This window comes from Moschus berezovskii, chromosome 5 (genome assembly GCF_049115385.1).
Source record: "Moschus berezovskii isolate FMDL1 chromosome 5, NW_MosBer_1.0, whole genome shotgun sequence".
Taxonomy (NCBI): Eukaryota; Metazoa; Chordata; class Mammalia; order Artiodactyla; family Moschidae; genus Moschus; species Moschus berezovskii.
Genome location: NC_142464.1, coordinates 67735280 through 67750030, shown reverse-complemented (window position 1 = coordinate 67750030; position 14751 = coordinate 67735280). Strand labels below are relative to the sequence as shown.

The following is a 14751-nucleotide window of genomic DNA, read 5'->3' as shown; positions in this document are numbered from 1 at the left end:
TTAAAGAATTCAAATAACAAAGGACCATATAGTGTATGATTCCATTTACATGAATTGTTCATAATAGGCAAATTCATGGGGACAGAAAGCCAGTTAGTGATTATCTAGTACTTGGAGGAAGAGAAGAAAGTGAAGAGTGACTGCTAACGGGTAAAGGTTTTGTTTTAGAGTTATGAAGTGTTTTAAAATTGTGGCAATGATTGCACAGTTCTGAGAATATACTAAATATTGAATAGTACATTTTCAGTGCCTGAACTGTATAATATGTGATTTATCTCAGTGAAGTTGTTATAAAAAATAAATTCAAGTAATGCATATGTGTCTAGATAGAGTAAATATTTCTAAGAAAAACTTTTATAAATATTCTAAAAATAAAGTGCCATCTTTATTACGTTCAAAATTTTGGTAAAATCGTAGGTCAGTTTGTCAACGTTCTGTTCTGATCCATTGCTCTGGTTGACTATTTGTGTGTGTGGCCTCACTTTAAAAAGTTAAATTGCTCCTGCATCTAAAATTTGTTTTGTTTTAGGAATGAGGGTAAGGAGTCAACTTTCCCCAACACTGTTTATGGGATCATTTATTTTTCCCCCAGTGATTTGATGTGCTGCTGTTTAGTTCTTCCAGGTCTTAGTTAAACATTTCTTGTATCTTCATAGAGTTTGCCCCCATTCATTTTCCAAGATCCTGGATTGTGTTCATTATCATTACTCTGAATTCTTTTTCTGAAAGGTTGCCTGTCTCCACTTAGTTTAGTTGAATTTCGGGGGTTTTATCATGTTCCTTAATCTGGGACATAATCCTCTGCCTTTTCTGCCTGTCTGACTTTCTGAGATTTGGGGGTTTGTTCTGCAGACTGCAGGGTTGTAGTTCTTCTTGCTTCTTCTGTCTGCTTTCTGGTGGATGAGGCTATCTAAAAGCTTGTACAAGCTTCCTGATGGGAGGGACTGGTGGTGGGTAGAACTGGGTCTTGCTCTAGTTGGGGGGGCAAGTTTAATAAAACTTGAATCCGTTTGTCTGCTGATGGGTGGAGCTGTGTTCCCTCCCTGATCATTGTTTGACCTGAGGTGACCCAGCACTGGAGCTTACAGGCTGTATGGTGGGGCTGTTGGTTGCCTCTGAGAGGGATTCCACCCAGGTGTGCTTCCCCAAACTGCTGCTGTCATTGCTCTTGTTCCTGGCAGTGAGCCACAGCCACCCCTTGCCTCTGCAGGAGACCTGCCAACACTAGCAGATAGGCTTGGTTCAGTCTCCTCTGTGGTCACTGCTTCTTTCCTCTGGGTTCTGCTATCCACAAGACTTCATGTGCCCTCCATGAGGGAGTCTCTGCTTTCCCCATCCTGTGTAAGTTCTATAATCAAATCCAGCAGACCTTCAAAGTCAGATTCTCTGAGCATTCCTTGTCCTGTTGCCAGACCCCCCCAGGATGCGAATCGTGATGTGGGGGCTCAGAACCTTCATTACAATGGGAGAACATCAATGGCGTAATTGTTCTCCAGTTTGCCCGTCACCTGCCTGGCAGTTTTAGGATTTGATTTTTATCATGATTGTGCCCCTCCTGCCATCTCATTGTGGCTTCTCCTTTGTCTTTGAATGTCAGGTATCTTTTTTTTGGCGGGTTCCAGTGTTTTCCTGTCGATGGCTGTTCAATAGTGAGTTGTGATTTCAGTGCTCTCATGAGAAGAGGGATGTGCTTCTACCCTGCCATCTTGGACAAATCTCCTCACTTGTTACTCTTATTTTTCAAAATCTTCCCAGCCACTTCCTGGCTATTGTCTTGTTAATTCATGCCTCTCCTGCCCCGCTCCCCCTGACAGTGATATCATTTTAGATAACTCATCTATTTTTTCTTTCTGAGGACTTTCCTGGTAGGATGAAGACTGCAAAGTGGACGTAACTTTACTGTTGTTGTTCAGTTGCTAAGTCATTTCCAAATCTTTGCGACCCCATGGACTGTAGCCTGCTAGGCTTCTCTGTCCATGAGATTATCCTGGCAGGAATACTGGAATGAGTTGCCATTTTCTTCTCCATTTGACATAGCTTAGGCTGCTTTAGTCGGAGAAGGCAATGGCAAGCCACTCCAGTACTCTTGCCTAGAAAATCCCATGGATGGAGGAGCCTGGTAGGCTGCAGTCTGTGGGGTCGCTAAAGGTCAGACGCGACTGACTGACCTCATTTTCACTTTTCACTTTCACACATTGGAGAAGGAAATGGCAACCCACTCCAGTGTTCTTGCCTGGAGAATCCCAGGGAAGGGGGAGCCTGGTGGGCTTCCATTTATGGGGTCACACAGAGTCGGCCACGACTGAAGTGACTCAGCAGCAACAGCAGCAGGCTGCTTTAGTAAAACAGCACAAACTGAATGGCTTAAACAACATTTATTTCTCACAGTTCTGGATTTTGAGAGGCCTGTGACTAAGGTGTTTGGTGAGGAATCTCTTCCTCCTTGTGTATATGGATGCCTTCCTGCTGTATCTTCACATATCAAAAGAAGAGATATCATGTCTCTTTAAGAGCACTAATCCTGTTTATATGGGCTCTACTCTGATAACCTTCAGTTCAGTTCAGTTCAGTCGCTCAGTCATGTCCGACTCTTTGCGACCCCATGAATCACAGCACGCCAGGCCTCCCTGTCCATCACCAACTCCCGGAGTACACTCAAACTCATGTCCATCGAGTCGGTGATGCCATCCAGCCATCTCATTCTCTGTCGTCCCCGTCTCCTCCTACCCCCAGTCCCTCATAGCATCAGACTCTTTTCCAGTGAGTCAGCTCGTCACATGAGGTGGCCAAAGTATTGGAGTTTCAGCTTTAGCATCAGTCCTTCCAATGAACACCCAGGATTGATCTCCTTTAGAATGGACTGGTTGGATCTCCTTGCAGTCCACGGGACTCTCAAGAGTCTTCTCCAGCACCACAGTTCAAAAGCGTCAGTTCTTCGGCGATCAGCTTTCTTCACAGTCCAACTCTCACATCCATACATGACCACGGGGAAAACCATAGCCTTGACTAGACGGACCTTGGTTGGCAAAGTAATGTCTCTGCTTTTTAATATGCTATCTATGATAACCTTATTACCTCTCAAAGGTAGTGGTGGTGGTTTAGTTGCTCAGTCATGTCCAACTCTCTGTGACCCCATGGACTGCAGCATGCCAGGCTTCCCTGCCCTTCACTATCTCCTGGAGTTCACTCAAACTCATGTCCATGGAGTTGAGGTGCCATCCAGCCATCCTTCCTCTAGATACCATCACCTTGGTATCAACATAAGAGTCTGTGGGGGGCAGTGGTTGGCACAAACATTCAGTCCGTAGCAGTGCTGAGGCTAACAAAGTTAAAGGATTAGGTGATTAAGTAGAATAGGGCTCTAGTAGCATCATCTCCACAGGTGGGACCAGTAGAGTGTATGAAGACTTTTGCATTTATAGAAAATCAGTCTGGTGATAAAGTGGTAGCCAGTCATTTGTATAGATTCATAATTCATTTAAAATTAGTAATTCATAGATATGTCAATAAATTTGAACTATAAAGAGAACTATTATGAATCTATACAGAGTGTGAATTCTTCATAGCTCAAGAGAAAGAGTAACTCTGAATAGTAGTCTTATGATATTTTTTCCTTCCTCCTAGATTTAAACAGTCAAGTTAAATCAAGCTGGGTAATCATGGCAGAAGGTGGATTCGATCCCTGTGAATGTGTTTGCTCTCATGAACATGCGATGAGAAGGCTGATCAATCTGGTGAGATGAACAGGACAGTCCTATTCAGAACTGAACTGTACCCCCTCTGTCTTGTTTTTGGGAGAATGTTGGTTATTGGAAAATTTTCATCCGATGGGCACTAAAAATTACTTCATAATGAAAATTCCACAGTCGTTTAAGTCATAATGGTTACAGTGCTTGCCAGCATTTCTTTTTTTGTTTTTCCGAGCATTTCTTTTACTAGAGATAAAAACAGATTGCTGTCTTCATTTATAGTAGATTTATGGTGGTGGAATTCACCATTGTGAGTGGTAAAAAAACATTTATGTAGACTTTTCTGTATTAATGCATATAGTTTTTGGTTATACAGAGCTCGTTTACCTGATAAACTGTTATGAAATCACACATCCTCTTATGATATAGTTCAAATCCTACTCTAAAAAATGGCATGACAATAAAGATTTCTATATAGATCATTTTCCAATCCAAAGCAATTATTTGATAGAGGCAGATTTCTGAACAGGTTTTTGATAGGTTCTGTTGGAGTATAGTGAGATTTCAATTGTAGGTTTTTAAAGACTTTCCTAGTCTATAATGTTAAACACAAGGCTGTTTATCATATAATTTTTACATATATTATATATATATATATACATTGTTTATGTATTATACTTTATACTTTTTATGTATGAAACGAAAGACTTCACTATTATTAACAAAATAAAATTGACCCTTGAACAACAAACCCTTGAACGGGTTTGAACACTGAGGGTCCGTTTATGTGCAGATTTTTTTCAGTAGTAAATACTATGTACAGTACTGCATGACCCGCAGTTGGTTGAATCTGAGGATACAGGACTGCTTGTTTAGAGGAATTGCAGTACAGAGGGCCGACTACAAGTTAGATGTGGATTTTCAGCTGTATGGAGCATTGGCATCTCTAACCTCCTCATTCAGACGTCAGCTGTATGTTATTATTATGTTATTGATTATAATATTTTGTTCATTTAGAATAGTCTTATACAGGGGTGTATTATTATAGGCCAGTTAATAAAGGCTGGTTCAAACATTTGCTGAAATACTTGAATTGTTGGTAGTTAATTAAGCAAGTTTCCTGCCCACTCAGTGTGTATGTAATCAGTGCATTGATTATGAATGATACTCCTTTGAGAGTTAGCCTATACTAGGACTTATGGCCCTTAAAAATGCCTTAAGAGGGTAGAGATGAACTAGCAACTTAAAAATTAAATCAGACTTTTTTGAGTATAGAAATGCGGCAGTATCATCTCTCTGACAACTTGACATAAAAATAGATGAATCTGAATAGTCCCTTCAGTCATGTCCGACTCTTTGTGACCCTATGGACCGTAGCCCACCAGGCTCCTCTTCTGTCCGTGGGATTCTCTAGACAAGAATACTGGAGTGGGTTGCTGAGCTCTCCTCCAGGAGGTCTTCCTGACTCTGGGATTGAACCAGAGTCTCTTCTGTCTCCTACATTGATAGGCGTGTTCTTTACTGCTAGCGCCACATGGGAAGCGCCAGTCTGAGGAGAGAAGATAAAAAATACTGTCTGGGAATTCCCTGGCAGTCCAGTGGTTAGGACTCCACGCTTCCACTGCAGCAGGCCAGGGTTCATTCTCTGGTCTGGTAACTAAAATCCTACAAGCTCTGTGGCCCAGCAAAATAAATTAGTAAATAAATTTCTCCTGTTTATTGATAAAGTTTAAGCTGATAGTTTTAATGTCTTAATTCAATCAAATATAAGGCAGATTTTTTTCGAATCACTGTGATGTTAGGAACAAAAGATAGACTTGTAATCTATTTGTAGTAAAATTTCTCAGGACATTACTTTTTAATAAGCATTACTACCTCTTTTTATTTTTTAGTATAATACATTTTATTTTCAACGTACTTTATTTTATTAGCTTTGCTGCTTTTAAAGAGTTAGCTAAAACTAAGCCCTGCTTTTTAGGATTCCCTGTACACGTCTATTCTCTTTAGTAGATTGTCAAGGAAGCCATGTTTAGCTTTTTTTATAATGAGCATATTATTTCATGTTTGATGGTACATTATTTATAGCAGTCTTAGTTTGAAGTAGTAATTTTGTGATAAAATAGATTTCAGATTTTACAGATTTTTAAAAGTCCACATCTCTTAGTGTGTGCTAGATATTTTCACATCACTGTAAATTACTGATGAATGATCCGCTTGTGTATTACATGCTGATAGTTTGATAGATGTTGAATTGTGGTTTTTAACTTTTATTTCATTTGTATTCTTTCATTTAAATTCAGAATCAAGCAGCATTTTGGGGTCATAACTACTCTTTGTTGGTATTTGGTTCAGTTCAGTCACTCAGTTGTTGTTGGTATTTAAGTACTTTCTAAACATTTTTTCTAAAGGAGCGTCTTTAGAAATATGGTCTCTAAATTCAGAAATTCAAATATTTCTGAATAATACTACTTATAGTAATCAAAAGTTATAAGCAACCTAAATGTCAACTAGTAGAGCAGTGACTATATCATGGAAATTATATGATAAAATCTTGTTTGCAATAGTTGTATTTGAAAAATATTTAAAAACACAAGGGAAATAATGTGTGTTATATGAAATGAAAAAAAAAGATACACAAATGATATTTAGTACGATCTTGCTTTTGTGTGCACACATACCTCATATATATGTGTACATAAGAAGAAAGACTAGAAGAGAATACATCAAAATGTTAAAATTGGCAACCTCTGGATTGTAGAACATATGGTGAGACTTCTCTTTTATAGTTTCCTGTATTTTCTGTGATAATAAATCTTATAATCAGAAAAAGGGTATCTAATGAAAGCTATCAACATTTTCATTTAAATGTTATCAGTATTCCTTTTGTAATACATTAGGCTTCTTTTCTACCTCTCATGCCTGTGTTATCTTCTACTTCACAGGATCCTTTTTTCACAGTACCTATGGTCTTATTCGGAGAAGGCAATGGCACCCCACTCCAGTACTCTTACCTGGAAAATCCCATGGACGGAGGAGCCTGGTAGGCTGCAGTCCACGGGGTCGCAAAGAGTCGGACACGACTGAGCGCCTTCACTTTCACTTTTCACTTTCATGCATTGGAGAAGGAAATGGCAACCCACTCCATTGTTCTTGCCTGAAGGATCCCAGGGACGGGGGAGCCTGGTGGGCTTCCGTCTATGGGGTCGCACAGAGTCGGACATGACTGAAACGACTTAGCAGCAGCAGCAACAGCATTGTCTTATTACCTTGTAGAACTCTTAACTCTACAGCCTATATTTTAAAAGCAGCTTATCTGCTTTTAATATAATTTTTCTATATTAGTTATAGCTACCAGAATGTAGATGTCTGCACGCTCAGGAAACTCACAGGTATAATAATACTGTGTTATAGTGTGATGACAAGTCAGAGATTCTTATTTTTTAAAAAACTGGACATTTAATTCATCTTTGTAATAAAGTAACATCTCATTAATTTCAAGTCCTAATTTGGAACTTTTGTTATTTTCAATTTCATGTATAATAAAATTGGATTTTCTTGCAGGTTAGAGTATTACCAATTCCTGAGAATTTAAAATGGTAATAGCAAGTAAAAACTTGAAACTTGAGGATTTTAATGATTGGTTATGGTTAGCTCATTAGCTATATGTGGCTAATGAGTTGCAGTTTTGTTTGGCCTATTCTGTGGAAATAGGTGGGCTTTGCCAAGGAATATATTCAGTTTAGGAGCAGTTAAAATTTTACCATTAGTTCCTTTCCATATCACAATTTAAAACTATTTTATTTTCCTGATTTAGTGATTATATCAGTTGTAAGTTCTTCATTGTAAGTAATAGACGTTCTAACTGATTTAAGCAGAAAAAGGACATATTAAAAAAGTATTATGTGGCTCACATTGAAGAGATTGGCATGGAAAATGAATAGGATCAAAGGGAATGTAAATACCAAAAGGAGCCCATGCTTTTAAAACTGACCCAGCCAAAAAGCTGCTGCTCCTGGATTTCAGACTTTTGTATATTTCGCTGTTGATACACCATCTCTATTTGGGCAAATAGTAGACATTTTATACTTGATGTGTGCATAACTAGACTTTTCTTACCCCCAACCTTATACTTCTGTCTTCTCTCTTTTCTTTGACCGCACCATGCAACATTTTAGTTCCCTGACCAGGGATTGAACCTGGGCCCCAGCAGTGAAAGCACTGAGTCCTAACCATAGGACTGCCAGGCAATTCCCTGTCTTCTCCATTCACACCATTATTCTGGCTGCTCAGGCAACAGTGTCTGCATCATCTTTTACTCTGTTCTTTCAACCCAATGGCTAATGCAGAAACAAAGTCCCTTTGGATCAACCTTAAAAGTATATATCCAGAATCCATCCCTTTCTCACACTTCCAGTGCAACACCCTAACCTCCACTGTCATTTTTGCCAGAATAATTGAAATTTGCCTTCTTGTCAGTCTCCTTGCTTCTGTCCTCTTGTCATCTCCTTCTCTTCAACTGTAGTCTCACTACAGCAGCGGAAATGATTTATTTCTGGTAGGGAATATACCTCCTTTACTCACAGTTATGCAGTAGCTCCCCCTTCAGACGTTTGTAGTAGGAAAAAAAACTAGGGACTTCCCTGGTGGACCAGTGGTAAGAACTCTGCACCCCCCGCTGCAGGTGGCACAAGTTTGATCGTTTGCTTGGGGGACTAAGACCCTGCATGTCATGCTGCTGCTGCTAAGTCACTTCAGTCGTGTCCGACTCTGTGTGACCCCGTAGATGGAAGCCCACCAGGCTCCCTTGTCCCTGGGATTCTCCAGGCTGCACAACCGAAAAAAAAAACAAAAACCCCACAAAATTTATGTGGCCCTGTGTAATCTGTCCCCCATTACCCCACTGGTTCCTCTTTGCTCACTTTGTTCTACCAGGCTCCATTCCTGAAAAACACAGGTCACATCCAAAGGATCAAGAGTCTAAATGACTTTAGACTTTTCAACCGCAAAACTGGAAGGCAGCAACACAGTGACTTTAAATTCTGAAGCGAAATTATTACCAATCCATCATTCTGTATCCAACCAAACTGTCAATCAAATAGGGTCTTCAAAAATTTTGCCTCATGTATTGTTTCTTTCACTGCTGGGCTCAGGTTTGATCCCTGGTTGGGGAATTAGGATCACACAAGTCACATGGCATGGCCAAGAAAAAAAAGAAAGACATGGAGGTAAATGCTAAAATAATCAGCTAAAAGTTGAAAGTGGTATGCCTCTGTGGAGGGGGAAATAGGAAGCGGTGAGGAAATGCTCTTTTGGAGAATAAACTGACAGAACAGTTTATGTTGTTTACATGCATAACTAGTAAAAATTAAAACAAAGAACAAAATCCTTACAAGTTCATGAATACAAAAAGAAAGTGTGACTTGTGGAGAACTAATTATGTTGTGTGTCATTCCCCCTCTATGGAATATAAAGTGCTACCAGGCAGAAACCTGGATTACTGCTTTTTAAAGGAAAGTGGAAGATATTCATGGGAGGGCTGCTAGTTGGGTATTAAGGACCAAGACAGAAGCCAGGGTAACTTCAACCTCTATAGTGGATGTGAAATAGGAAGGAAAAAAAGGATGCCTGGTCCAAGAATGGAATGCACTGCTGCTGCTGCTAAGTCACTTCAGTCGTGTCCGGCTCTGTGCGACCCCATAGACGGCAGCCCACCAGGCTCCCCTGTCCCTGGGATTCTCCAGGCAAGAACACTGGAGTAGGTTGCCATTTCCTTCTCCAATGTGTGAAAGTGAAAAGTGAAAGTGAAGTCGCTCAGTCACGTCTGACTTGTAGCGACCCCATGGACTGCAGCCTACCAGGCTCCTCCGTCCATGGGATTTTCCAGGCAAGAGTACTGGAGTGGCTTGCCATTGCCTTCTCCGATGGAATGCACTAGTAAGCCTTAAAATGAAGCCTTCCCTACTTGGAGCATTAAGAGGTTCTCTAGGCTGCCTGCCTGGGTCCCTGGAGTAGGAAATGGCAACCCACTCCAATATTCTTGCCTGGAGAATCCCATGGATAGAGGAGCCTGGTGTGCTACAGTACATGCAGGCTGCCTGCATGCTTCCTTGATAAGGGACACTGTTCGTATACCCTAACTGCTCACCTAGCCTAGTCCTTCATTAATGAATATGAACAGAAAAACAAGCAAAGAGTTGAAGAAAACAAAAGTACTACAATGTGGTCTCAGATACAGCTCCATTAGAAGAGGAGAGGAAATAGATCCTTCTAATATGAGAAGTCATAATGGGGAGTTCCCTGGTGGCCCAGTGGGTTAAGAATCCACCTGCCAATGCTGGGGACATGGGTTTGATCCTTGGCAGGGGAACTAAGTTCCCATGTGCCGCAACTTCTGATGCCCAGGTGATTTAGAGCCTATGCTGCTCAACAAGAGAAGCCACCATGACGAGAAGCCCAAGCACTGCAACTGGAGAGCAGTGCAGCAGCGAAGACCCAGTGCAGCCAAAAAGCAAAACCAAGTCATGACACATGTATAGCTGCAAACACTGACCCATACAGGTAGGTTGTGCTGGTCTTAAGTACCACTGGCAGCATGATTTTTTTAAGTGGTAAAGTTAAACAACATCACCAAATTCTTGGTGGAGTTAAAAACAAAAATTAATATCTTCCCTTGATTTAAATGTGAAAGCCCAGTTAAATTCCTCGATAATTCTATGTCAAGTAAAACCACCCAAAAAATAACTTTGTGTTACTCTTTGAAGTGGGCTTAGATTTAGGCCGAAGTTTTTCACTTACATGAATATGTGGCAGGACCTTTGAAAGTTAGGAGGGATGCCAGCCAGTCACAACAACCAAAGAGCTGCTTCACAGATGTCCAGATGCCCTAGTACTGGCACACTTGAGACCCTTTGAATAAGGGGAGAATTCAGTTCAGTTCAGTTCAGTCGCTCAGTCGTGTCCGACTCTTTGCGGCCCCATGAATCACAGCACGCCAGGCCTCCCTGTCCATCACCAACTCCCGGAGTTCACTCAAACTCAGGTCCATTGAGTCGGTGATGCCATCCAGCCATCTCATTGTCTGTCGTCCCCGTCTCCTCCCACCCCCAGTCCCTCCCAGCATCAGACTCTTTTCCAGTGAGTCACCTCTTCGCATGAGGTGGCCAAAGTATTGGAGTTTCAGCTTCAGCATCACTCCTTCCAATGAACACCCAGGATTGATTTCCTTTAGAATGGACTGGTTGGACCTCCTTGCAGTCCAAGGGACTCTCAAGAGTCTTCTCCAACACCACAGTTCAAAAGCATCAATTCTTCGGCGATCAGCTTTCTTCACAGTCCAGCTCTCACATCCATACAAAGGAAATCCAAATAATCTGAAGGCAGACATGAAGAAGAGAAGCATGGTTAATAGAAAGCATAAAGTAAAATGTTATGTGTGAGTGGATTATACTCCCTTATTAAAAGAGACAGATTGGAGTTTTTAAATGCTATTTACAGGGGAGATAGACACTGAAAACAAAATATTGTAGATAAGTGATAAGCGAGTGGAGAGGGGGGAAGCTGTCCCAAAAGGATGTGGTATTAATCTCAGACAAAATAGACTTCAAAGCCAAAACAGTTGAACACAGGAGTAATAGTGTCAAAAGATAGAATTCATCATGTTTGAAACAAGCTATTTATGTCCCACACAACAGAGAATGCAGAAACTATTAGAAATGAAAGAAGAAACATATTTTGGAAGTGTCTGAGAAATGTTAGTGAAAGCCATAGAGATGCCTTTGCAGGTTCAGGTTAGAGTGGTGTAGGTCAGGCTTCCCTGGTGGTCTTGTGGTTAGAAATCCATCTGCTAGTGCAGGGGACTCAGGTTTGATCTCTGGTGGGGGAGGATCCCACACGGTGCGGAGCAACTAGGCCCATGTGCCACAACTACTGAAGCCAGGCACTAGAGCCTGAGCTCTGCAACGAGCTACTGCAATAAGTCCATGCACCGTAACAGTCGCCCCCGACTTGCCGCAACTAGAGAAAGGCTGCACACAGCAACTAACACCCAGCCCAGCCTAAAATAAATAAATCTTAATCAGCTGGTGAAGAATCCGTCTGCAGTGCAGGAGACCTGGGTTCCATCCCTGGGTCGGGAAGATTACCCTGGAGGAGAGCATGGAAACCCACTCCAGTATTCATGCCTGGAGAATCCCCATGGACAGAGGAGCCTGGTGGGCTACAGTCCATGGGGTTGCAAAGAGTTGGACGCCACTGAGTGACTAAGCACAGCCCCCAAAAAGAAGAAAAAAATGTGTAGGTCAAGGTAACATTTGTAAATGTGTGGAAGAGGATCTAAGGAATATATCTCAGATTCATAACAGTGGTTATATTGGAGAGAGTTTGACAGGAGTGTAGGCACTATTTTTAAAGCCATAGCAAGTCTTCTGATGCTGAGCCTCCTTTTTTTAAAAAAACTAGTTTTATTTTATTTCTTTTTGGTTGAACTGAGTCTTCGTTGCTGCGATGGTTTTTCTCTAGTGGTGAGCGGGGGCTACTTTTCGTTGTCGTTTGCAGGCTTCTCATTGCAGTAGCTTCTCTCGTTGCAGAGAGGCAAGTAGGCTCATTAGTTGGGGCTCCCAGACCGTAGAGCACAGGCACAGCAGTTGTGGCACGTGCACTTACTTGCACTGTCACCTGTGGGATCTTCCCGGATCAGGGATCGGACCGTGTCTCCTGCCTTGGCAGGTAGATTCTTTACCACTGAGCCACCAGAGAACCCCGCGGATTCTCCTTTTACAGATGTGGACACTGAGGTACGGAGAGGTTTAGTCACTTTTCCTAAGTGTTAAAGCTGACCAGCGAGTCACAGAGGCATACTTGGGCTTGACATTTAGTTCTAACCCTCTGCTGTTTCTTCAGTATGGTGATCTGCTCTGCTCCCTGTTGGTTTCCATCAGGAACCTTAAAAAGCACTGTATTTGTGATCAAGGGTGGGTGGGTAAAAGGATAGGAGAAAAAGTGGAGACTCTTCACTGTACTTTTTTATCTTTTAAAACTATGTTGAGTACATTACTTATTCAAGTAATTAACTTAGAAATAAAACTTTGTTAGCATTCCAAAGGCATTATAAGCAGTACAGTTATATACAAAAATTAGACTTTTCCCACTGAATAGTAAAGTTTTTGAATGCACTGTTACAAAGAAAATATATTCTGCAATATTTACTAGCCTTTAATAACTTTAATAAGACTGTCATATCTTACCTTTGTTGATTTCTAAATTGGTAGAATTTTTCTCATGTTAAAAATATATATAAAATTAGGAAAACCTTGTATGTCTCCCAAGGCTAAATGGACATTAACAGCAATTCACACTCTGTACCACTGCCTCTTCAGTGCTGTATAGGGTCTGATTATTTAAACTGCTCAGCTGTACCAGTACAAAGAGTATAAATATAGTTTTCGTGCATTTTATTGTACATTTCCAATAGGACTTTTAAAGCAAATGACTATATCTCTGACTGCATTCTCATAGGAGTGTTTTAAATGATACATTACAAACGGTGGTTCAGTTCAAGGCTGGTAAAACTGCAGTACAAAGAATGCCCATTTTGGGGTGCTCATGACAAAGCTTTACTTACTCTACTGGCATGTTGCCTTAGGTTACACAAGTATCAGACTGTTCTTAATGCAGTTGTATATTGCCAGGCACGTGTTTTGCCAGGATTTCTTTGCCAGGTTCTGTTAATATTTAGAAACATTAAAAAATAGAGGCATTATCTGACGTTACTACTATCTTTCTATCCTAGACTCATACTCTAATTAGAAGTTTAATGCTTTACTCCTTAGATACTGGCTAATAAGACTTAAAGAGGTGGATAGGAATATGTAGTAAATCCCTTTCAGTTAAAATCAGGTATCTTTATCATGTTACATATAATTCTGTGTTTCATTACTTGATTTGATGGTGGTAATACATCTGTTGATAAATATTGATTTTTACTGATGTAGTAGTAGAATACTATTAGATAGGTAGAAAGATGTCAACACAAAATCACACTCTAATTATAAATCATTCTTTTAAGTTCTATAATTTTTGTGTGTGTCTTGGAGGGTATTTTTTTAAAGAGGTGTTTCCTTATAACTAATATATCTAGTTTGTTTTGGTTTTTAAAAAATCACTTATATTTCCTTGCAACCATAAAGATGGCCTGGAGAGAGGCTTTTTCAATTCCCACTGAAGCCACTTGCAGAATTATTCTGTTTTTATCCTTTTCTGCTCTCTTGTCAGCTCCTTCTCCTATTCTCCTTGAATGGCTGTCTCTTGGCATACAGTTTCCTCTATTAATGATAGGAGTTCCAGAAGGAGAGAACAGATGTATTTAGAAATGTGAATTTAGATTATGTTTTGTGTTTTTCCTCTTCTGTTGTGACCTAAGATTTGGAATGCAGATAATTCCTTTCTTGTTTGTTGAGCTCTGTAGTTCAGCCCTTATCTAAACAGTGTACCTGAAACTTCAGCATCTTTAATTTAAACTTGTTTCTGTATTAAAGTACTGTAAGCATGTGCTCTGACAGATCATTGGTCCGATTCCGAAGGCCTTGTAAATTGTGACTAATGTCCACTGTACTTAAATAAATCACATTAAGTAAGACCTGTTATTGGCCTGGAAGATGTATGCCTTAAAAGTTTAAGAAACTTCTCTACCCAGGAAATGTTATCTACTGCTAGTATCTTTTCCTCTTAATATATTTTTTGTAAAATGTTTAACTATTGAAATAAAAAATATAGTAATATTCTTTCAAAAAAGCAATCAACACGTTAAAAGTAAGACCAAACTCCTCACTCACTTCTCTGTATCTGTCATATTCCCTCTTCCCTAGAGGAATTTGGTATGCATTTTCCTAGATCTTTGTAACAAACATTTAGATACTATGATATATATATTTTATCCCCAATTTAATAATATTGAGCATTTTCCATGTTGCTATAAAGCTTTTTTAATAATACGATTGACTTTTGGTTTTTTAGTCAGTAAAGGAAATGTTCTGTATTTCCTTCTTTCAAATCTTAATATTTTTTA

At 40.2% G+C, this 14751-nt stretch overlaps 1 protein-coding gene across 1 annotated transcript in view; it reads left to right on the top strand.

Moving 5' to 3' along the window:
* The window catches only part of SMIM14 (small integral membrane protein 14), a 68147-nt gene that overhangs the window by 25395 nt on the left and 28001 nt on the right, over window positions 1-14751 (top strand). The window contains exon 2 of the mRNA XM_055434185.2: window positions 3625-3734. Within this exon, the coding sequence (XP_055290160.1) occupies window positions 3660-3734 (75 nt within the window). The 5' untranslated portion in view covers window positions 3625-3659. The remainder of the gene's footprint in view (window positions 1-3624; window positions 3735-14751) is intronic.